General features: G+C 41.4%; 1 protein-coding gene across 1 annotated transcript in view; it reads right to left on the bottom strand.

Moving 5' to 3' along the window:
* CFAP92 (cilia and flagella associated protein 92 (putative)) overlaps positions 1–20672 on the bottom strand; it is a 56926-nt gene extending 36254 nt beyond the window's left edge. The window contains exons 1-5 of the mRNA XM_063121604.1: positions 20417–20672; positions 17163–17350; positions 9046–9253; positions 6664–6795; positions 2942–3068 (exon numbers count right to left, since the gene is read on the bottom strand). Of these exons, the coding sequence (XP_062977674.1) occupies positions 2942–3068; positions 6664–6795; positions 9046–9253; positions 17163–17350; positions 20417–20672 (911 nt within the window). The remainder of the gene's footprint in view (positions 1–2941; positions 3069–6663; positions 6796–9045; positions 9254–17162; positions 17351–20416) is intronic.
* Between the last annotated feature and the right edge of the window lie 2612 nt (positions 20673–23284).

Below are 23284 nucleotides of genomic sequence, written 5' to 3'. Positions count from 1 at the left end.
GTCTTTCCCCAACCAAACTTCATTCCAAACTTCCATTCATTTAAGTGGTCTGCTGTTCAGAAAGGGAGATGCAAAATAAATAATTTTACAAAAGCCTAGGCACACGCGTGCAACTTCTTGCATTAGAAGGTCCTCTGGATTACAGCCAAATTTATTGAGATGGAATGGCAAGATAGTACTGACATAAAAATCAATTTTATATTAAAGGATGTCTCTCAATAATCACAAAACATCTTTTGCATACAATCCTATAGAGACTTGTGTGACCATTATCAAACTGTATTTACAGTACCCTATCAGCTTTGTTGCCAACAACTGAGATTAGAGAATAATTTGAGGTTCAGAAATCTGAAACAGATAACAGTTCATTTTTTCTAGATTATCAAATAGATTAAAGGCTGTTGAAAAGACTGTATAATTACTTTCAACGGTAGAAAGTTAACCAATGCTAATTGGCTTGGTAATCTAGCAGAAGATACAATAATTAAGAAATGAGCTGATTATGGCTGCTGCTGCCCCTGCGTACCCAGCTCCTGGCAAAGGTACTTCGAGCACTTAGACCAAATGCACTCCAGCAAGTCTAAGCTTCCTTCCTTCTCTTTGTTCCAAGTCCAAGAAGCTTCAAGCCTTGGCCAAGCTTGGAGACAGACCACCACTGGGTGTCCCACTTTGGCACAAGCAGACTGAGATCCAAAGGGCCAGAAGTGAGGTTAGGCCAAGGTCAATTTCCAGATCAAGCAGACAAACGTAAATCAAGAACCAGAGGCAGGAGGCATGGTGGACAGGCTGGTAGTCAGATAACGGGTTGGACAGGTGACAAAGGTCATGCAAGAAAAGAGGCAGAAGCCATATAACTACTTGGCACAATGTGTTGCTCAGACTAAGGCCGTTGCTAGACGAGGACTTAGCCCGGTGCAAGGCCTGGGCTCCCTGCTGTGCGTGCAGATGACGCACAGGGGATCCTGGGGTCAGGCTGGGCTAAATCCTCCCTTGACCCGGGATAACTGGATCCGCTCAGCCCGGGGCTGCAGAAGGTCTAGCTACTTCCGTGGCTTTTCCCAGCTGCTCGCTTACTCGCGAGCAGCCGGGAGAAGCTGAGCGCTGGGCACAGCACTCCATAGGAGCGCTGTGCCCATCGGGCCGGGGGTGGTGGTAAAATCACGGGGGGACATGGGGGCCAGGGGGGAAAGAGCGGACCCAGCAGGAGAGATGGGGGAAAGAGCGGAGACAGGGGGGGAGATCATGGACTGGGGGGGGGGGGCGGAAGGGGCATCGGACATGGCGGGCAGGTGATCGAGCGGGCATGGCGAGCAGGCTAGCAAGCGGGCAGGGGGGGCATCAGACATGGCGGACGGGGAGGGAAGAAGAACGGGGCCAGGGCAAGGAGATTGGGGACGGGCGAGTGAGTGGGGGCCAGGGCAAGGAGATTGGGGACGGGTGAGCGAGCGGGGGGCGGACATGGCGAGTGGGGGGTGGACAGGCAAGCGAGTAGAGGGCGGACATGGCGAGCGGGGGGAGGACGGGTGAGCGAGCGGGCAGAGGGGCATCAGACATTGTGGGGAGGGAAATCAGGGTCAGGGGGAGCGGGGAACACTTTATTTCATTTTTTAAAAGCCTTACCTTTCCGTTGGTGTGTTCCTGCACACATGGCCCCTTTAATTAAAAAAAATGGCCGACGCAACGGGGCTTTCCCTTACCCCATCGCATGTTACGTCTAGCTAGGGGCGATGGCCCGCGCTAGCTGCAGCGCGGCCTCGCCACAACTCCCCACCGGATTATCAAGTAGGTCCAGCAAGGCCCTAAGAAACCAAGCCTGGAGCATTTTATATAGAGCCAGCCAAGCTCTTACTGGTTTCTCAAGCCTCCTGACCTCTGGCCATTATGTTGGGTGGTACAGGAATACAGAAGAGGTTAGGCACAGGGGGTAAGGTGCCTGGTCTATGCCACCTCAGTCCCCATTTAAGTTCTCTGCTGCCTTATAGGGAGCAAAAAAGAGCTACGTGTAAAAGCACACACACCCCTTAGTTCTGGTCTATAGAGAAACAGTGTAGAGCTAATAGCAGTATGCAGTCCTGTATCACTCCCGATCTCCTGACTTAAAGTACAGGGTATAAGAAAGTACCCACCAACAGGGATTAGAGGAAAGATAGTTGGTGGGCGGCTGGGGGGGAATTCAGACAGAAACTGTGGACTGACTTCCACTCTCTAAATGTTTAGCGATAAGGCAATCCCGAACACAAGCAAGCCTCACCCACATTGCAAAGATGAGTGGCTCCAGAGGAAACACTGAACAATCAAATAAATCCCATTTCAACTTGCTTTGCTGTACCTGAAATGTCTTTTTTTTAATGACTGGTGTCAAACCTACACACACCTCTGCCACAATCTCATAACGAAAGACACCATCAGGAACACATTCACGACAAAAGCTTTTCTTTCTTTCCTTCTTTATAGATCATCATCCAGTCACATTGGGTTAGCAAATTATTGTAATGTTGCTGTTGCTTCCCACACTCAATAAAATCCACTCCCTAGCAACAATACACTGACTAATTTACAATCATTTCCCTTGTACTTTCCAAGCCAGTGAGCTAAGTCCAACAGCTTCATAAATACTAAAGGGAAAATATTGCAAACTAACCAAATAAACAAGAAAATAAACATTTGAAAGTGATTAAAGCTGCTGAGAGCTGAATTTATATAAATGGGACAAATTTTCTTATTGCTGGCTGTTGTCTTTGAATTTTGATGCTACTCTTCATTTGTGATGATAAACCATTTCAACAGATGTTAAGGCTAGAGTTGGTTGTCATTGGGGAAAAAAGTATAATCACTGCATGACCGCTAGAAGAAACAGCTGTGTTCTATTTCATAAGATGTAAACGCATGTCCAGTACAAACAGAAATGCTCCTAATAGCTGTGCACCCTGGAGAGACTTACCTCAGTGAACAGCTAAGGTCTTCAGCTTTTGTGGGAGACTGGGGAGCACTAGTTCTACGAGAGGTTTTTTGATCAATAGATTTCCTTTTGTCTTCCCGGAGCTTGCTTGCAGATGAAATAGGAGGGCCTGTAACACATTTGATACGAATTACAGTTGAAAGGATTGATTGATTGACAGATTAAAGGCACACTCACATTACAATCCTATACATCTACACTCACACTTTGCACTGAGTTCAGTATGGCTTGGTCTCAGGTAAGTGGGCCAAAGATTGCAGCCTTAATCAACTAAAAATTAAGAGGGCAGTGGGTTTTAATTTTTTTAATACAAGCAATAAAAATTGCAGGTGACATGCATATCATAAAAGAGGTGTTCTCTGTTCCTTCTCACACAGGAGGCAATGATTTTCCTAAGGTGATGGCTGATGGTGCCTCTGGGGGGCTGCAGGGGGAGAGGTGAATTGGCAGAATTTACCTCTCATATTTCCCATCAGTTGGAGCGTCCTGAGCAGAATTGCTTCTGTTGCCAGGAGCAAAACAGTGGATCCAAACTACTCTTTTTACCCAGATGCAACAGATTACTCACCTAAAACCCATACGATTAATAGAGTTGTATGTCTTTAAATGGGATTCCAGGCCTCTTCACTACAACCAGCTACAAAATAAGGCTGCCACAAACTAGGACAACTGGAACATTTAGGTTTACCAATTACATTTGTTTCAGTTATTCAGGCTAGAAGGGAATTTTATAAATCTATATCAAGTACATAATCAAGCAAGGGGGGGAAATCAAACTTTTTTTAGCTCGTAAAGGGAAATTAAGACAATAGGGTATGTACAGAGGATAAGGAGACACTGGATGCTAAGTCTTATAACACCAGTTCCATCATCATCATCATCATCAAATCACCACTATAAGTTTCTGGCACTTATGTTAGGTGATAAGCTGAATGTGTTCTTATTTAACTACCTGAATATAAACTAAACAGGATTTTTTTCTAAGAAAGGATATTCTTGGATAATGACAGCAATACTTATTATAACTAGGAGTAATATAAATGGAATATTTACAACTCCATATTTTATTCATGTGAAGAAGGCATGGGACTCATTTGAGTGGTCATACCTGGTGAAAGATATAAGAAAAACTAGATTTGGGAATTTTGAAAACCTGACTGAACTAATTTACACAGATCCAAATGCCAAGAAGGTTGTTAATGGAATCAAATTAATTATTCTTAAGCAAATGAACACAACGACGATGTACTTGGCCCACCCTTATAGAACCCTTGGTAATGTCTATTGAGATGGATGAATGGGAGAGGAAAAGTCAAAATTTCATTATACTGTAAGTACGATTAGCTGCCAAGAAATTATAGGAACTCCTAGAAAAATATTACTAATGATGCAAAAGTTTGGAAGGGTATCATCCAGAAATTTGGTATGGAATGTCATTAGAGCTCCAGCTATTGGGCGGTATAGAAATGTAATAAATAAATAAATAAATAAAATTAATAGGCAGATGATAGCTAATTCCTTTTCATCTAATGCAGAAGAGGCAGGAGTGCAAAGTCAGTGCTTGAAGCCAATAAACTGAAGTGCCAATAAACAAGCTCAATCTAGAAGACACAAATACTGTTATTAGGTGTTTTGTTTAGCCAAGCAAGTGGCAATGACCATATAGTAGAGTGGGTTGCACTCCCTCTAAAGGATCAGGTTCATTGTTTGGGGATACTCATTAATCCATCTTTGTCAATTGAGATACAAACAGCCTCTGTGACCTTAAGTATCTTTTACCAGCTTAGGATGTTAAGCCAACTAAATCTACCTGGACAGGGATAGCCTTGCTCTGGTAACTTCCAGTCTGGACTACTGCAATGCATTGTACATGGGACAGTCTTTGAAAATGGTCCAGAAACTTCATTTAGTTCGGAATATGACTGTAAAACTGCTGACTGGGGATGATGATGATGATGATGATAATAATATCCCGTCTTTTCCCCAATACTGGGATTCAAGGCAACATGATACAAACACATCATGCCAGTGCTTTGTCATCTTCACTGGCTCCCATTCAAAAACTACCATATAAAAAGTGGTGTGAATTCCCAGTGGCACTACTAATTAGGTAGTTCTAGGCTGCTGTCTCGTTATGTAAACTGACATACTACCACTATACCATCCAGAGCGTTACTGATAATTTCCCTTTTTTGTAGAAGGGGAAAGAGAATCAGTCAAGGCAAACACGTAAGAACATAAGGAGCCCTGCTGCATCAGACCCGAGGCCTATCTAATCAGCATTCTGTTCACAATGTAGCTAACCATAAGTCCATGGGGAACTCACAAGTAGAACATGGGTGCAATAGCACCCTCCTGCTCTTATTCCCCAGCAACTGGTATTAAGAAGCATACTGCCTCTGACACCAGAGGTAACATATAACCATCATGACTAGCAGCCACTGATAACCTTATCCTAAATGAATTTGTCCAAAAAGGCTATCCAAGTTGATGGCCATTTCTACACCGTGAGGTAGTGAATTTCATGGTTTAACTATGCTATTCCTTTTCTCTGTCCTGTTAGAGGCTTGTTCTTCTATCACCAACCTTTAGGGGAGAATCTTAACAACAGGAACCTCCAGTCCCTCAGAACCACCACCAAAGTCAAAAAGTGAACACTCACACTAAATGAAGACAATGTTTGCTCCCTGCTATCAATTCCCATATGAAAATAGCTTAAATAGTTGCTGTTAAATTCTGAGCATGTGTAGAATCAAAGTAAGGTTTGAATTTAAGCTGAGAACATTTCAGCCACCCCTTGTATAACACATCAGTATGACAGCAGAGTTAAAATAGGAAGTGAAGGATACTGCATATAACAAAAGGCGATGGATATAAAGAAGAATGAAAAATAATTGAATGGGAATTAGGTCAGGACTCTATAACAAAAGCTGCATGTTTCAGGCAGCAATTAAACTGATACATCTGCCCAGCTGCAAAGCCAGAATCTTGGCTGCTTTAGTAAAATACACATTTTCATCAATGGAAATACACTTCTTTTGTGACCTATGAGACTATTCTCTCAATGAGTCTAGTGCCAGGGAACAGCACGGAAGAAGGAAAGTACCCATCCACAAGCATACAGGTATGCCAAATTGAAACATTACTACCAGGCATAGGCACTCAAGTTGAGAGAAAATACCATTTGTTCTAATTAACCGAATCGATTTATATCAATCCTTTAATGAAAAAAATACATAAATTTCAGGATGGCTTACACAAATCAAACTAAAATTAACCAAAATAGAACAAGATGCAATATTTCATCTTTTTATTACCTTGTCAGAATGTTTATAAACCTAGTTACGTAGCTTTGTTTGCACTGTGCTGGGACAGTTAAAGACTTAGTCCAACACCATCCAAAATTACAATATTTCAAACACATTGTTGGACAACAGATTTTTCATGGGGGAAAAAACCTCGCCAAAACCATCAACTAATTTGTAGAAACTAATGAAATTTCCTCATAACATGGCACTGGTATTGAGGTACACTTTTTGTAACATGAGAAATAGAAATGAAAAATAGTGAAGCAATGAAACACTAGATTTTTTAAACAAATAAGGTAACTGTTACCACAAGGAACAATGTGGGTAGGAAGATAGTCCATCTTTTTTGTAAATACATTACTGATTATATAACGCACCATATTCATACTGTCATACCTGGTGAAATGCTGACTGCTGACTTCTCTCGCACACTGACTACTTCTGCTGCTCTAACTTTTGTGTAGCTGGGTTTGGGCATACTTCGTTCTAAGAAGTCTCTTTGATACAAAACCGTACGCTTTACCGCACCTTGTTGGAGGAGGAAAGCAACAAGATATTAAATCCATGGCAGTAGTTTTGTCTCATTAGCAGTTACATTGTCATCCCTGCATATCATCTCCTTGTTCATGTCTTAGGTAAACTTATTGAAAAGTAAATCACCAGAGTCCAGCCCAGTTAGGTCTCCTTTAAAAAAAAACACTAACTGCTTTAATACCAGCAAAGACTAAAGAAGTCCTTGACAGATACCTGAAGGCAACAGCTGTTGGAAATGAGAAATGAAGGACCCCATGACAAAATAAAAAAATAAAAATGCATTCAAATGTGAAGGTTGAAATAGTTGTTTCACTCCCATTATTCTCCAGCTTCTCCCTATAAAAGTAGGTGGAATCTACATATACATTCCAAGGGAATTCTGCAGAAAAGAAATACCAAGTTTCAACTCCCAAGCAAAAGGTCAAGAAAAATGATCCAATGAGGCCTTAGCTAGACCTACCTTTTAATCCAGGACGGAGGAGGGAAGATCTCGCGTTGTGTTTAACACGAAATCCCTCCTCTGTTTACACATGAGGCGTGACAACCTCAGGGAGAGAGAGGTGTCGCGCTCGCCATTTTTTTGTTTTTAAAGCGACAGGAGCACATGAATGCTCGTGCGCTAAAGGTAAGTTTTTTTTAAAGAAATTAATTACTTTTCCTGCTTCCCCTACCCTAACCCCGATGGGCACAGCGCTCCTCCTAGCTCCGCGTGAGGAATCGTGCGGAGCCGGGTCAAACCGCAGCAACGGGCCACACGTTCTGCGGTCTCGGGCTCAGCCCAGGACCGAGGAAAAAGTGGGCCCAAAGGGGAGGATCTATCCTGGGGCAAGGGAGGGATCATCCCTCCCTGATCCCGGGATCCCCTGTGCATCATGTGGATGCACGGGGACGATCCCGGGTTTTGCCCCGTGATAAAGCCAGGTCCAGCTAAGGCCTGAGTCAAGCTTCTTTTCAAAGATTAACACCTGAAGATATCTATTCTGCCCAGGGTTCTTAGTTGTTTTATCAAGTAGTTTCAGTGCATTTGGGAGATTCTGAAATTTATCTATGTCATTATTTTTTATTATTTTTTATTTATTTATCATACTTATACCCCGCTCCTCAGCCAAAAAAGGCTACCCTCCTCACAACTGGTAGATTTTTGTTCCAAAGGTAAAATTGGAAATGTTTCAGGGGACAGATACAATGATGATAGAGGGCCTTAAATGCCAATTCTATGAGAACAGATTAAAGGAATTGGAGAAAATACGATTAAATAGAGTGTAGAAGTATGCTGACAATTTTAAAACATTTTAAAAAGTCCAATGGCCAAATATTATCTACTCAAGGACAAGATAAATACACTAGAGATAAATGTAAGCATATGTTAAAAATGTATCAAGAGAAATATCAGCATCAGAACAAGTCATCTGTGGAGGCTGTGAAATCCCCTTTCTTAGGAAGTTTTAAAATATATTTGGACAAAATGAAGGGGGATGATTTGGCTCCTACTGGTTTGGATGGCATTCCCAGGCAGTGCCACACGTAAGCACTGGCCAAACTAATATCTGGGGTGCTTCCAGACAAGGCATTCATGTTGACATCGCTTTGCCTCATTCAGGAGATTTTACAGGGGCTCCAGACAACATTATCTTATTTATTTATTTATTGCATTTTTATACTGCCCAATAACCGAAGCTGTATGGGTGGTTTACAAAAATTAAAACCATAAAAACCATTCAAAATATAAAACTAACGGTATAAAAGCTTAATACAAACTACAATATAAAAACACAGCCAGGATAAAATCAAGCAGCAATGCAGAAATTAATACAGATTTAAAATATAAATTTAAAACAGCAAAGCTAAAATTAAGTTGCTAGACTGCTAAAATGCTGAGAAAATAAAAAGGTCTTCACCTGGCGTCTAAAAGAGTATAGTGTAGGTGCCAAGTGAACCTCTTTAGGGAGCTCATTCCACAGCTGGGGTGCCACAGCAAAGAAGGCCCTCCTCCTGGTCGCCACCTGCCTCACTTCAACTCTTAACCCTCCCATGTTTTCCCACCACTGCTTACAGCAGAAAATCCATAAAGAAAGAAAAAGAATACATTCACAATGCTTTCTCACTAGTAGCGCTAGGAAACCCTCCATTTGGATGCATCATTGAAGTATTGCATTGAGGTTAAAAACAAAACTGCTAATCTTTTTATCTGAACAGAAAGTTTCTAAGGCATTTAGTTAAATATGCCTTAAATACTTAACTTACCTTCAATATCTCCTTGATCCGAATATGGTACATTACTCTTTTGTTTACTGAACCTGGCTTTTGCACAAACCTTTTCCTTGACATCCCATAATCTCAACTTTATATTGTGATCTCTTAGCTTTATTAGAAAGTCGTTGGTAACATTAATTTCAATGCTATGATTCCATGACACCCATATTTGGTTATTTTCAAGCCACGGTTTCACAACCTATTTTTAAAAAAGATTATTAAAAATTAGAGGTACTGAAACTGTATGTATGTATGTCTTTGATTTGTACCCTCCTTTCTACCAAGAAAATGGCACTAAAGGCAGTACAGTACATTCTGATAGTAAAGGCTGCAATTGTTATTTTCATACATTTTAAAAGAAAGCAAGATATATAATCTGACCAATTTAAAAGCACATTTTAAAAAAGTTTTTTAGTGCCAAGATTACATGATATTGAACTGTCCTGCAGGAAACACCAAAATGGTAAAATAGTTCAACCTAACTCATTACTATTGATGCTATTATTGTACAATTAAGTATACCATGCATTTCAGACACATTTTTGTTGTAATTGCTCTGGAAAAGTGGAATAAAAATATAGATTTTGAACTGCAGACTGTCATTCATGAATGCCTCTTTTCCAAGTTTCTATTTATTTTCAGAAGACCATTTTTGACAGGTCCATTCATACCCAGTTTTTGTTGAAAAACTTTAACTTATGAGGCCTACAATGCTTGTCATTATTTTGTATCCTATTAAAAATCTACATCTTTAGAAGAGTACATTATGGAAAGTTTATTAATTTCTATACAGCAACTTAAGGACTATTTTATACTATCTTATACTATGTCTCACTTTCTCTTTTATTACGCAATGAAAAGTATTTTCACAGAGGTCACTCTGCCTACCTTCCATTTTGTGTCCCAGTTGGAAGAAATCCAGCTTATGATCTTCCATCCCAACTCCAACTCATCACATGCTACATGGGCTGTTCATGACGAGTGTTTAGAAATTTCCTCTGGCATAAAATGCGGCAACCCACTTCTTATGCAAGTGAGTTACACTGGGAGCATGTAAGGGTTTCCCTCCAGAATATGTGTTTTCTCCTTATTTTCTCCCAAACACCATTCAAGTTGCTAGTTTTGAATGACTGCTTCCAGTGACATACCTAGGGCACGGCATCTTCCGTTGTGACTCATTACTATCTCTAAGATTGACCAAGTGGCGACTTTTACCAAGTTAAAAAATCAGAACACATATCAAAAGGTATACTTGGGCCATAGCTAGACCTAAGGTTTATCCCTGGATCATCCAGGGGTCAAACCTGTTCATCTAGGTGACACACAGGGGATCCAGTGCTCAGGCAGGGGCGAACCCTGGATGATCCCAGGATAAACCTTAGGTCTAGCTGTGGCCTTGGTGTTTGCCCCAAAGCTTCAGAGCTCGTGCACCTAAAGAATCATTGAACACTAAGCATGAGAATCTTTCAGAAGCAAAAGACTTTAAACATTTAAGCTGATAACTAAAGGCAGGGTTACACCCATAAGGGGATAGAGTTTTAGTTTTTAATACGGCCCTCTATTTTTAATTGCCTATTTTGTTTGGCTATTTGTTACCTGCTGTCTGGAGCTTTTAGAAGTACGTAGGCACCATTCCTATTGTATTGTGTGTACGACATCATCACAAAATGAATGCTATTACTAAGCAAACAATGGTCATTACTGAAACCATGGTGCTCCCTGGTCTCAACCCCACCATCCAGACTACAATTATTTGGAATGAAGCCTGCTCCTCGCGAAGCCCTTCTTCAACCTTAGCATTCCACATAGTTAAATGATGCTGCAATGCTAGAGTGTGGCCTGCCATTCAGTGGAAACCCTTACGCTCTGTAGTATGCCATAATCCATGAGCAGGGTCAACGAAGTAGCAGGCTAGTCCATTCAGATTTAGAAGGCATGTAACTCATCTTCCAGCACTGTCTCATAATCTTATCTGCACTCACTGAAATATGCAGTGTGGTTGGCTTTTTCGACCTGGGCCGCTCACCATCCTTTGGAGTCCCTGACTGATAGTAAGTATGAGAAAAAAGGCAAGAGAAAAAAAGGCAAGAGCAAAAGGAGCAAAAGGGGAAAAGCAAAGACAAAGAAAACAAAAAAATAAGAAGACGTACAGTAGCGTATTTCAACTATTATAGAAACTACTACACTTCAAGAACTCTTTTTACCCATTAATGTAGAACCGCGAGCCTGGGGATTAAAACCGTCCCTCTGGAACTTCCCAAGAGGCCATGCCCCTTTCCACCAATCGTTTGGTGATTTCCCGGCTCTTGTACTATTCCACCACCATCCCTATTTTAAAGGGTAGAAATGCCTCTCCTACTGGCAACAAGAGCTTTAAACCAAAATATGCTGGTACTCTTGTTTTGTTTTGACTTGCCCCTTTTGCATTTGAGGGTTGCATTTCACCCCTGAAATTCATCTCCCCCCACCCCAAAGATTTCTCCAAAATGGAATTTGACCCTCAGGCTGAAAAAGGTTCTGCACCTCCTGCATTCTTGAATCACTAGCTATTTAAAAAAGTTTTTCAAAGATTATTTTAAAATAATTTTATATCTGAAGTATCATACGGATTTAAGAACTTTGAGTAGACAAATGGGAGCCAAAATTCTTACAAAGAAGAATGAAATCTCAACTAGTTATGCTTCTTCCTTCCCAGTGACCCTCCTTACATCATTCACCACATCTTTTCCTAACCCAAACACCCCAGTTTAGACCCTTCTCCTTTTTTTCTTATGCCAACAGTTCCCCCCACCAGCCCCCTGCTCCATCCTCACACCCATCCAAGGTCTTTCCAAGCATCCTTTGTCCCAATACAATTGAGAGCAGGAGGCAGGACAGGGCAAGCTATTGCTGCCTTGCCAGCACACAGATTTGCAAGCATACTGTATACACATAGTAGCAGCAGCTGCTTTTAATACTATTTCTGATTATTTTCTTAAACAGCCTAGGATCTCTACCTAAGTGGATTAGCAGACACATGTGGTTCAAAGAGCAGTCAACAGTAGTCATTTACAAAATAAAATCAAACTTGATTATGAGGAACATTCCATTTCCCTAGTTAAAAACAGTTTAAAAAAAACAGATTACATGGAATTAAATAATTTAGGTGTCAGAATCCCATAGAATAATTGGTTCTGTGCCAAATGACAGCTATGACTGGAGCTCTTGATGTCTTTTTCCAAAGTTAAAAAGGGGGTAGTGTGGATCAGGGTCACAGTGCTATTATGATCCCAATGTGTGTTAACCCATTGCCCATGTAGCAGTTATTAGTGTCATGGTGGAGGCGAGGCAAGTAGCATATACAAAGTACCCATCTTTTTTCCTCAGCAGTGCTAATCGGAGCAAGAGGGAAAGGAGATTTCAATTGAGGAAATAGCGGGAGGGGGGCTTCAAGAGGCCCTGTCCATCTGTGCTCCCTTCACTTCCCTAAAGCACCCTGCATTCCGTGGTCACTGAGCATGCTCAGTTCTCATTGGGTGTTTTTGGCAGGCTTGCTCCCATTTTTTCCTAAAGTTTTTTGTACATGTGGAAACTTTGGGATTTCCTGAGCATGCTGATATTTTTCTCTTGTGTGTGATTGGTGCCATTTGGAAACACAATAAATGTTGTTAATAATAGAATCATAGAATCATAGAATAGCAGAGTTGGAAGGGGCCTACAAGGCCATCGAGTCCAACCCCCTGCTCAATGCAGGAATCCACCCTAAAGCATCCCTGACAGATGGTTGTCCAGCTGCCTCTTGAATGCCTCTAGTGTGGGAGAGCCCACAACCTCCCTAGGTAGCTGATTCCACTGTCGCACTGCTCTAACAGTCAGGAAGTTTTTCCTGATGTCCAGCCGGAATCTGGCTTCCTTTAACTTGAGCCCGTTATTCCGTGTCCTGCACTCTGGGAGAATCGAGAAGAGATCCTGGCCCTCCTCTGTGTGACAACCTTTTAAGTATTTGAAGAGTGCTATCATGTCTCCCCTCAATCTTCTCTTCTCCAGGCTAAACATGCCCAGTTCTTTCAGTCTCTCTTCATAGGGCTTTGTTTCTAGACCTCTGATCATCCTGGTTGCCCTCTTCTGAATACGCTCCAGCTTGTCTGCGTCCTTCTTGAATTGTGGAGCCCAGAACTGGACGCAATACTCTAGATGAGGCCTAACCAGGGCCGAATAGAGAGGAACCAGGACCTCACGTGATTTGGAAGCTATACTTCTATTAATGCAGCCCAAAATAGCATTTGCCTTTCTTGCAGCCATATCGCACTGTTGGCTCATATTCAGCTTGTGATCTACAACAATTCCAAGATCTTTCTCATTTGTAGTATTGCTGAGCTAAGTGTCCCTCATCTTGTAACTGTGCATTTGGTTTCTATTCCCTAAATGTAGAACTTGGCATTTATCCCTATTAAATTTCATTCTGTTGTTTTCAGCCCAGCACTCCAGCCTATCAAGATCACTTTGAAGTTTGTTTCTGTCTTCCAGGGTATTAGCTATCCCACCCAATTTGGTGTCATCTGCAAATTTGATCAGCGTTCCCTGCACCTCCTAGTCCAAATCATTAATAAAAATGTTGAAGAGCACCGGGCCCAGGACTGAGCCCTGCGGCACCCCACTCGTTGCCTCTCCCCAGTTTGAGAAGGTTCCATTGATAAGTACTCTTTGAGTCCGATTCTGTAGCCAACTGTGGATCCACCTAATAGTTGTTCCATCTAGCCCACTTTTAGCTAGTTTGTTAATCAGAATGTCATGTGGTACTTTGTCAAAAGCTTTGCTGAAGTCAAGATATATGACATCCACAGCATTCCCACAGTCCACAAGGGAGGTTATCCTATCAAAAAATGAGATCAAATTAGTCTGACAGGATTTGTTCCTGACAAATCCATGTTGGCTTCTAGTAATCACTGCATTGATTTCAAGGTGTTTACAGATTGACTTCTTTATAATCTGCTCCAGAATTTTCCCAGGGATGGATGTCAGGCTGACTGGTCTGTAGTTCCCAGGTTCCTCCTTTTTGCCCTTTTTGAAGATAGGGACAACGTTAGCCCTCCTCCAGTCGTCCGGCACCTCACCTGTCTTCCATGATTTTGCAAAGATAATAGACAAAGGTTCTGAGAGTTCTTCCGCTAGCTCCTTCATTACTCTTGGATGCAGTTCATCGGGCCCTGGGGATTTGAACTCATTCAAGGAAATTAGGTGTTCTTTGACCATTTGTTTATCAATCTCAAACTGCAATCCTGCCCCCTCAACTTCTGCTTCACTTTTTCCAGGGGGGTCATAGATCCGCTTTTGGGAGAAGACCGAGGCAAAGTAGGAATTGAGCACTTCAGCCTTTTGTTTGTCGTCTGTTATCAATTTGCCATCCTCATTAAGCAGTTGAACCACCATTTCTTTCCTCTGTCTTTTACTACTCACGTATCTGAAGAAAGCCTTTTTATTGCTTTTAGCATCCCTCGCTAATCTCAGCTCATTCACAGCTTTAGCCTTCCTGACGCCATTTCGGCACTTCTGCGCCACTTGTCTGTACTCTTCTTTTGTAGCCTGGCCTTCCTTCCACTTCCTATATGTATCCCTTTTTGTTTTCAGTTCATCAATAAGCTTTTTGTGGAGCCACATTGGTTTCCTCTGTTGTCTTCTATCTTTTCTCCTTGTTGGAATTGTTTGTAACTGTGCCTTTAAAATTTCATTTTTTAGATACTCCCACCCATCCTGCACTCCTTTTCTTTTTAGGCTCCCTTGCCACGGGACCTTACTTATTATAGTTCTGAGTTTATTAAAATCAGCTTTCCTAAAATCCAGAGTACGTGTATGGCTACGCTCGACTTTTGTCTCCTTCATAATCAAGAATTCAAGTATGACGTGGTCACTTTCCCCCAGAGTTCCCGTAACTGCCACTTTATCCACTAAGTCATCCCTGTTGGTCAATAACAAGTCAAGGATTGCTGACCCTCTAGTTCCTTCCACCACTTTCTGTAGGAGAAAGTTATCACCCATACATGTCAGGAATTTCTTGGAAGGGCCGCTTTTGGCAGTAATGGTCTCCCAACAGATATCAGGGTAATTGAAGTCCCCCATCACTACTACATCACACTTCCTTGAAACACTGGCAATTTGTTTCTCAAAAGTTTCGTCCTCGTCTTCTCCTTGATTGGGTGGTCGGTAGTAGACTCCGATTATCATATTCTTTTTATTCCTAGCCCCATTAATTTTAATCCAGACGCTCTCGACGGGGCTCCCAATCTCATCCGCCTGTATTTCTGTGCAGGGATAGGTATTTTTAACATATAGTGCAACTCCACCTCCCTTTCTATTTCTTCTGTTCTTTTTGAACAAGTTATATCCTTCAATTGCTATATTCCAGTCATGGGAGTCATCCCACCAAGTTTCAGTTATACCTATCAAGTCGTATTTGCCTTCATGTAATAAGAGTTCAAGTTCATTCTGTTTGTTTCCCATGCTCTGGGCATTAGTATATAGACATCGAAGACCATGTGTTTTATAGTCTGGCTTTGTTCCTACCTTGTTGCAGACACTATTTTGGGACTCTGTTGGAGCTGTTCTCTGTACTGTGGTGCATTGGCCTTCATCCATTGTTGCCTCAAAATTTACGTCTCCCACCCCCGCAAGATTCAGTTTAAAGCCCTCCTGATGAAGTTCTTCATGCTGTGGCCGAACTCATTCTTTCCAGCCCTTGTGAGGTGCAACCCATCCCTTGCCAGCAGTCCATGTTCCAAGTAGCGTAGCCCGTGGTCCCAGAATCCAAAACTCTCACGACGGCACCACTTTCGAAGCCAGTCGTTCATCCGGAGTATTTTTCTTTCCCTTTCTAATCCTCTTCCAAGAACCGGGAGGATGGATGAGAAAACTACCTGGGCCCCAAAGTTCTTCAGTTTCCTTCCCAGAACTTCAAAGTCTGAAATGATTTCTTTGTAGCTCTGCTTGGCAACATCATTTGTTCACACATGGATGAGAAGAAAGGGGTATGTGTCCGTGGGCTTTATGAGCTTCGGTAACCCTTCAGTCACATCTCTAATCTGTGCTCCAGGGAGACAGCACACCTGGCGAGTCCATGGGTCTTCACGACATACTTGGGTTTCAATCCCACGCAGCAGGGAGTCTCCCACAACGACTACTCTTCGCTTCTTCTTGGTTGACCTACCTTCTGTCATATTACATTTCTATACCGCTCCATAGCCAAAGCTCTGTGTGGCCTTAGCTAGACCTAAGGTTTATCCTGGGATCATCCCAGGGTCATGCCTGCCTGCTCCCGGGATCCCCTGTGTGTCATTTACATGAACAGGGATGACCCCGGGATGATCCTGGGATAAACCTTAGGTCTACCTAAGGCCTGTAATGCTCCTTTTCAGATTTCCAGGCACTGCATTCCTTTCATATCTAACCAGATCATCTGTATAGTATGAAATAACCCCTTTCTTCAGGATTCAGGAATATTTATTATTTATTCAATTTATACCCTGCCTATATACAGAATACTCTCAGCTATACCATCTAATAGCCAAAGCTCTCTGAACAGTTCACAAAAGTTGTAAAAGCACAACAAAACACCCATTTCACAGATGGCAAACTTGTGATACTCAGAGAACACCCCCTCCACACACTCACAGGCAAAATACCATTCACAACACACACCCCAAACAAAACAAACAGCACACCAAAACAAACACACTAGCTAAGTTAGAAACACCAACCAAAAAAATAACAACCAACCACACACACACACCCCACAGAAACTCCCTACTACCACCCCAGCAACTGGATGGCTGGGCAACTTAAAAACAAAGCACTGAGCTGCGCTGCTTTTTTTAAAAAAATGGTAGCATTCAGAAGTGGAACTTTCTGCTGCAATCACCAAGAAAGCATTCAGGGCCCTTTATTCTGAAAAATAAGAATGGAGTGACACTGGATGCTGACACTTTGCTTTGCAGCATCCTGGCCTCCCAGTTTTGTTTTGTTTTTAACGAGGAGGATCAGGAAGCCTGGCGGATGCCAAGGGACATGTCCACAGGCCCCACATTTGGGACTCCAGAACTAGAGCATAGTAAATAAAAGTGACATATTCTTCTTACCTTAGATTCAGTTTCCAGATATAGTTTAGCCAATGGACCAAATAATACCAAATCTAATTTCCGAGGATCAATATCATCTGGTAGAAGAAAATACTCCATATGATAAAAACGATGCATTTTTGGAATAGATCCTTCTCTTACTTTAGACATTGTTGATTGAATGTCATGTCTAGTCCAAGGTTTATTTGCTAGAAAAATATTCCAACAGAAATAGAAAAATAATGCCAGCTGTTACAAAGAATCCTGTCCCACATTTTACATAACCAAATCTTTCCAAGGATCTTATTCAGTAATTGTGTGTGCACCCACACAAGATCCTGCAACAAAATGTTGCACTGTATCTATCCCTGGTGTGCAAGCATTACCTGAACCTGTTGAAAAAAACAAAAGCTAGCATCAAAGGCAGGAGTCCCTTACTTTAATGTGTGGATTTTTAAAGTTTTCAACATTCAGAATTGCAACCAACAGCACGTAGGTCGATGGAATATGAGGATTCTGGGTGCACTTCAGTCCTTGGTCTGGCCTGGAGAATGTCTGAGGGTGTATTGACCTTTGCTGCAACATTAGTATGGTAATTTTTTTTACAGAGAATCCAAACCAGCCTCTGCCTCACTTACGACCTGCAACAGTGGACCACACTCTCTTAGCACAACCCTCCAACCTGAACTGCATGGAAGGGTTGTTGAACACACTTAGCTCAACCTGCAATGTGGGGCTCTGTACAGCACCATGTACATTGATGGTGCTATATAAATAAATAAATAAATAAATAATAATAATAATAATAATAAAAGCAACAGAGGACATTGCAGGGTTATTGATCTCTTAAAGCTCCATCCGACGAGCATGCAGTTACTAGGCACTCACAGATTGCTCACATGACGTCTGCCTCTCGCACGTCTTCCACCCCTTCTGGCATTCCTTGTGCCGCAAAAAAACCTAGAAGTCTGGTTGCTGCTCTCTCCTACCGGACTGAATGGGCCTCGTTACTTCCTGTTTTCAGCAAGCGACATCAGAGCGATGACAGAGAAGCGACGGGAGCTGCGCGTTTCTACCTAGATGTGATGGGGCTTTCAGCTTCAGCACAACCCCCAATGTGAAAGAGAGTTCTACTACCTCTGGACAATACTGTGGGGTCATTGTAAATCACTCAGAGGCTCACCTGCCATAAAGCTACTCTCCTCCAGCCAAAGGCCCTTCCAGCTTACAATATTGAAATTGAAGTGACTTTCCTTTGGAATATGCAATGGGTGAGGTTGTTTTTTTTGTTTTTGTTTTTTAATGTTTCACACTAAAGAAGTTCTGAATTAGAAAGATCAGGAACTCCTCTTTGCTGCTCCCTTTAGATTGCTATAGGATGGTGGGGTTTTTTTGTAGGAGTGAGGTGGACACATCAGTGTCCAATCCCAGCTTCATTAAAATCCAAGATTTCTCCCCTGATTTCCATGGGCAGCTGTCACTTCTGGAGATATTTAAAAATAGTTTCTCAATGAACCAGGAAGTGACCTATCCAGACAATGTGTACCCCAAAATGCTACGTTCACACTGAGTAACTTCTGTTCAGCTCCCACTTCCAGCAGCAATCTGTATGGACATGACAGTTGCAAACATCTTGCCACAGTTATCCCAATCACCCCCATGAAATAGCAGCTGAATCCATAGATAACCTCTTTTAGACATTACTTCCTCCACTTTGGAGAATAATTGAGCTGTTCCATATCCTATATATAAAATGCCAGAGTGCTCCTCCCCACCAGTTATAGTTTTGCCCTTTGGCGTCATCTAGTGACATTTCTCAGAACTGCGGCCTTCTAGAGAAGTTCCAGAAAAATAACTGCCAGAACCTTCCAGCCTAGCAGATGGGCCAAAACCCACTCTCAGTAACTAATTCGTCTCATGAGGGTAAATTTGATAGAAGGCTAACCTCCTCACCAGTTATAAAAATGTTAGCAAGGCTTTTACTTTAACGTTTCGTGTTAATTTGTGCTTACTTATATTAATAGGTTTACTCACCTCATTTATATTTCGAGTTTCTTCGAGTGTAGATGCAAAACAATATTTTAATTACAAAATTGTGAATAAAGTTAAAAATTATTAATGGAAAAGATCAGGGGAAGTTGGTTCAAAATCTTAGAAAAGTGTATACCAAAAATATTGTATTCAAAGAAGTCCTAACAAAATAAATACACCTGTTGTATGACGGGCTTTTTCACTAGTGGGGCAATAATCTGAAACAGGAGTTTATACTGGCAGGACATATGAGTCCACCATTGCCCGAATTAGCTTTGCATCAACATCCTCTTTTACCCTGTTCTCACTGCCCCCAGCTGGAGCTCATTTCTCTGCTCCTCTTCAGGATCTTCTTTCCCTAAATCTTCCTCCTACGCACCTGCCTCAATACTCCCAAGCATAGCCAGAGAAAGAACCTAGTCTAGATCCAATGGATTCTGATAATTACACCACCACCCAGCTGCAATTTGCTATTCTTGACCAAGGGATTGAAGCATGCGATGGCTTCTGAACTCCAAGTAGCATTGGATGATGCTGATTATTTAAATCCATTTCAATCTGGGTTCAGGCCTGAATTGGGGATAACAACAGCTTTGGTCACCCCAGTAGATGACTTACGCTGGGAAATAGACAGGGGGAGCATGACTCTGTTGGTTCTCCTGGACTTCTCAACAGCTTTCTGTGCCACTGACCATGGCATCCTTCTGGATCATTTTTCCAGGTTGGGCATAAAGGGTTACAGTGTTTTTGGTCTCAGACAGTGGTGGTTGCAGACCTCTGCTTCACCCCATGCCCATTGGGGTACCAAGTTTCCAACTTCTCCCGTATGCTTTTCAAAGTCAACATACCTGCCAATATGCTGACCTAATTCATATTGCTGCTTCATATGGGTTTAGTTTGGGCATGAAACTAAACCAGTCTTGGCAACTCTATTCAAAGTAAACGCATTCTCACTAAATTCCTAACAACAGATGGCCCACTTGTATCAAGAAGACACTATGAGAGGACATATTCATATGATAAATTCAAAAATGGTACATTTTCTACATCACTGCCATGCCAAAGAGCCAGTGATCTGCAAAATGTACAATGTAAACATGGGATGATATGGAGACTTTTACATAACTATTATAAGAAACAGTACAACCACATAAAATTCTTTCTGGACCCTCTTCAATATTTGGTGACCCTATGCGACATGTTTGAAAACTAAGAGAAAGGACTTACAAATGCCATTTACCTACTTGGAAGTACGAGTGGGACAGCCAGTGATACTGAGAACGTGCAGGTAACCAGATGCTGGGGATCAAGTTGTTCACTTTTCACTGAGTGACAATGTGTCATGTTTTCATCTTCAGGAGTGGGATGGCCACCCCCACATGCCTCTGGGCTTTCAGTTCCATAGGTGCTCTCTGAATGTGGAGTGTTGAAATCTGCCTCTTTTGACTCTGGTGCCTCTTCCTCCTCATCCTCCTCAAGATCTTGGGGTTTACTTGCCATCCTAAGATAGAATGATTAGTACTTTGGGTTTCTAATTTCTTCTGCTATGTGTACAAGCATGCCTTTACTTCACCCACCAGACAAATACAATAAGCAATCACTGTGTTCTACCAACATGCACCATGAAGGAAGGTTAGAAGAACATCTCCCAGCATTCTTACTTGCATATCCCTTTCCAGCAAATATATAACCCACAGCCAAATCACATGACTGCTATAAGCATGATGGGCTGTTTCATTTTCACCTAAATTAGCACCATGTACACCAGCACCATGTACATTGATAGTGCTATATAAATAAATAAATAAATAAATAATAATAATAATAAATTATACTGCTGTTCCACTGATCATGGTGACATTGGGTCAAAAAAATATGGGCTCAACGTGGGTTGGGAAAGCAATCTGTGATGAAGGAGTTATTATTGTTAAACTTTTTTAGAATCCCTTACACATGCAGGAGAGGCAGCTTCTATTACTTCCCCTACCAAGATTTAAACTGGCCTTGTCCCACCACTAAAAGTATTTCTGTATGTTGTATCTGTACAATTTGAAAATTTAAACTAGAAATATATAGTAGTCCTGAATACTGACAATGCATATATTGAATGAAATCCTGAGGAAAGTTAAGTAAATGTAACTTTGAAATCAATGGATTTCAAGAATACTCTGATTTCAATGAGCACATCACGCTTGACTTGACTTTCCTTAGATTGCTCCCAATGTATATATCTGCAGCACTTAGCTTTCCCATCACTCTGTGCATTCACCATAGCAATAAAAACATTGCCTAATCAAAAATCATCATGCTTCCAATAAGCAAGCAGGGCAAATAACGTTGTCTAATTGCATGGGAAAATTAGCATCAATCAAAATGTATGGAGGTGAGGAGAGCAGATGTTTGCTCAATGTTGCCATTAAGGGGCTACCTCATATGCATCCCATCAAAGAGCTCTTTTTGCTGCTTTTATATAGAATTGGTACTGAGGTTTGCAAATACACGTTTTATAAATCAGTAGCAATCAGCAACAGTAAACAGATAGAGGAAAACACAAATAATTCACATTTAAGAAATTAAAAAACTATCAGACACAGTACCTAAAGCAGAGATGGGGAACATGTGACCTTGCAGATGTTGCAGGATTGCAACTCCCATCATCCGTCACTATTGGCTACAGTGGCTAGGGCTGATAAGTCCAGCAACATCTGGAGGGCCACACATTCCCCACTCGAAGATGTAACATTTCCAGAAATGCTGAAATTGGGGGGGGGGGGGGGGGAGTTACGGACAGTTTTTTCCCCAGGGGGTTTCAGGGGGAAACAGAAACTTTGGGGGGGGGATGCTTTTTTTAAGTGCACTTTACAGAACAAAAGTAACTTTGATGCTTTAGAACAGTGGTCAGGAATGCTGGAGAGCACCAGGTTGGGAAAGAGTGCTTTAGGAACATAAATTATATTATGAATAACGTTTTTTCTCATAAAATTATCTATTAAAAACTGTTAAAAGTAAACTCAGTAATATTGTTACTATTTTCTAACTAAACTATATTTTTAATGCAATATATTGTGTTATACATAACATATTTTAGGTTCCCATTTCATGTCTGACAAGAGGGAACTTCAGCAACATCTGAAAACATCTGAATCATCCTAAAAGCCAGAAGCAGGAAGAACTGGAGGCAGAAGACTGGTTTCTTTTTGTGAGGAAGTTTAGGAACTTCTTAAACCTGTTCCTCTTTCTGGAGTGGAATTTAGGGAAAGACTGGTCTGAAGGGAAAGTTACTGAGTTGGAAAACACTCAACTTAGGAGTAATAGGCAACCATATTTAATTTAAGAACTGTTAAGCAATCTCAACTTATTATTTAAAGAGTGCCATTTTATTCACTTTTGTAAATAATGTCCATTAACGAAGAACTTATTTTTTGTTCATGAACAGTTGTCTTTAGTGGTGGTGTCAATCCTATCCTGTCTATAAAAAATGTTAACTTGGTGTTCTAAATTTGTAATTTTGCATTGCTGCTGTTTTTATCTGGTTCAGCTTTTATATTGTATTTTATATTATGGTTTTATATTGTTGTTTTATACTTTGAATGTTTTTAATTTTTGTGAACCGCCCAGAGAGCTCCAGCTATTGGGCGGTATAGAAATGTAATTAATTAATTAATTAATTAATAATAAATACTATAGGAACCAGGCTGAGTTTGATTTAGGTAGAAGGGGTTTATTCTAGGGGCAGCAGTTAAAAGGTTTTATAGCTGAGGCAACAGTCCCTAACGATGAGGTTTAATTAACTTTATTAAAAACTGTGGCAGTGAGTTCTATAGACCAAGCCTCAAAGTTAATTTAACAATAAGAACCATAGATGGGATGACCCACATTTATTTATCTATTTATTATATATGGTTCCTCTCTATTCGGCCCTGGTTAGGCCTCATCTAGAGTATTGCGTCCAGTTCTGGGCTCCACAATTCAAGAGGGACGCAGACAAGCTGGAGCGTGTTCAGAGGAGGGCAACCAGGATGATCAGGGGTCTGGAAACAAAGCCCTATGAAGAGAGACTGAAAGAACTGGGCATGTTTAGCCTGGAGAAGAGAAGATTGAGGGGAGACATG

The sequence above is a fragment of the Elgaria multicarinata genome, chromosome 3 (genome assembly GCF_023053635.1).
Source record: "Elgaria multicarinata webbii isolate HBS135686 ecotype San Diego chromosome 3, rElgMul1.1.pri, whole genome shotgun sequence".
In the NCBI taxonomy this organism is placed as follows: Eukaryota; Metazoa; Chordata; class Lepidosauria; order Squamata; family Anguidae; genus Elgaria; species Elgaria multicarinata.
The sequence above is the reverse complement of the archived record's forward strand: the minus strand, read 5'-3'. Positions and strand labels throughout refer to the sequence as shown.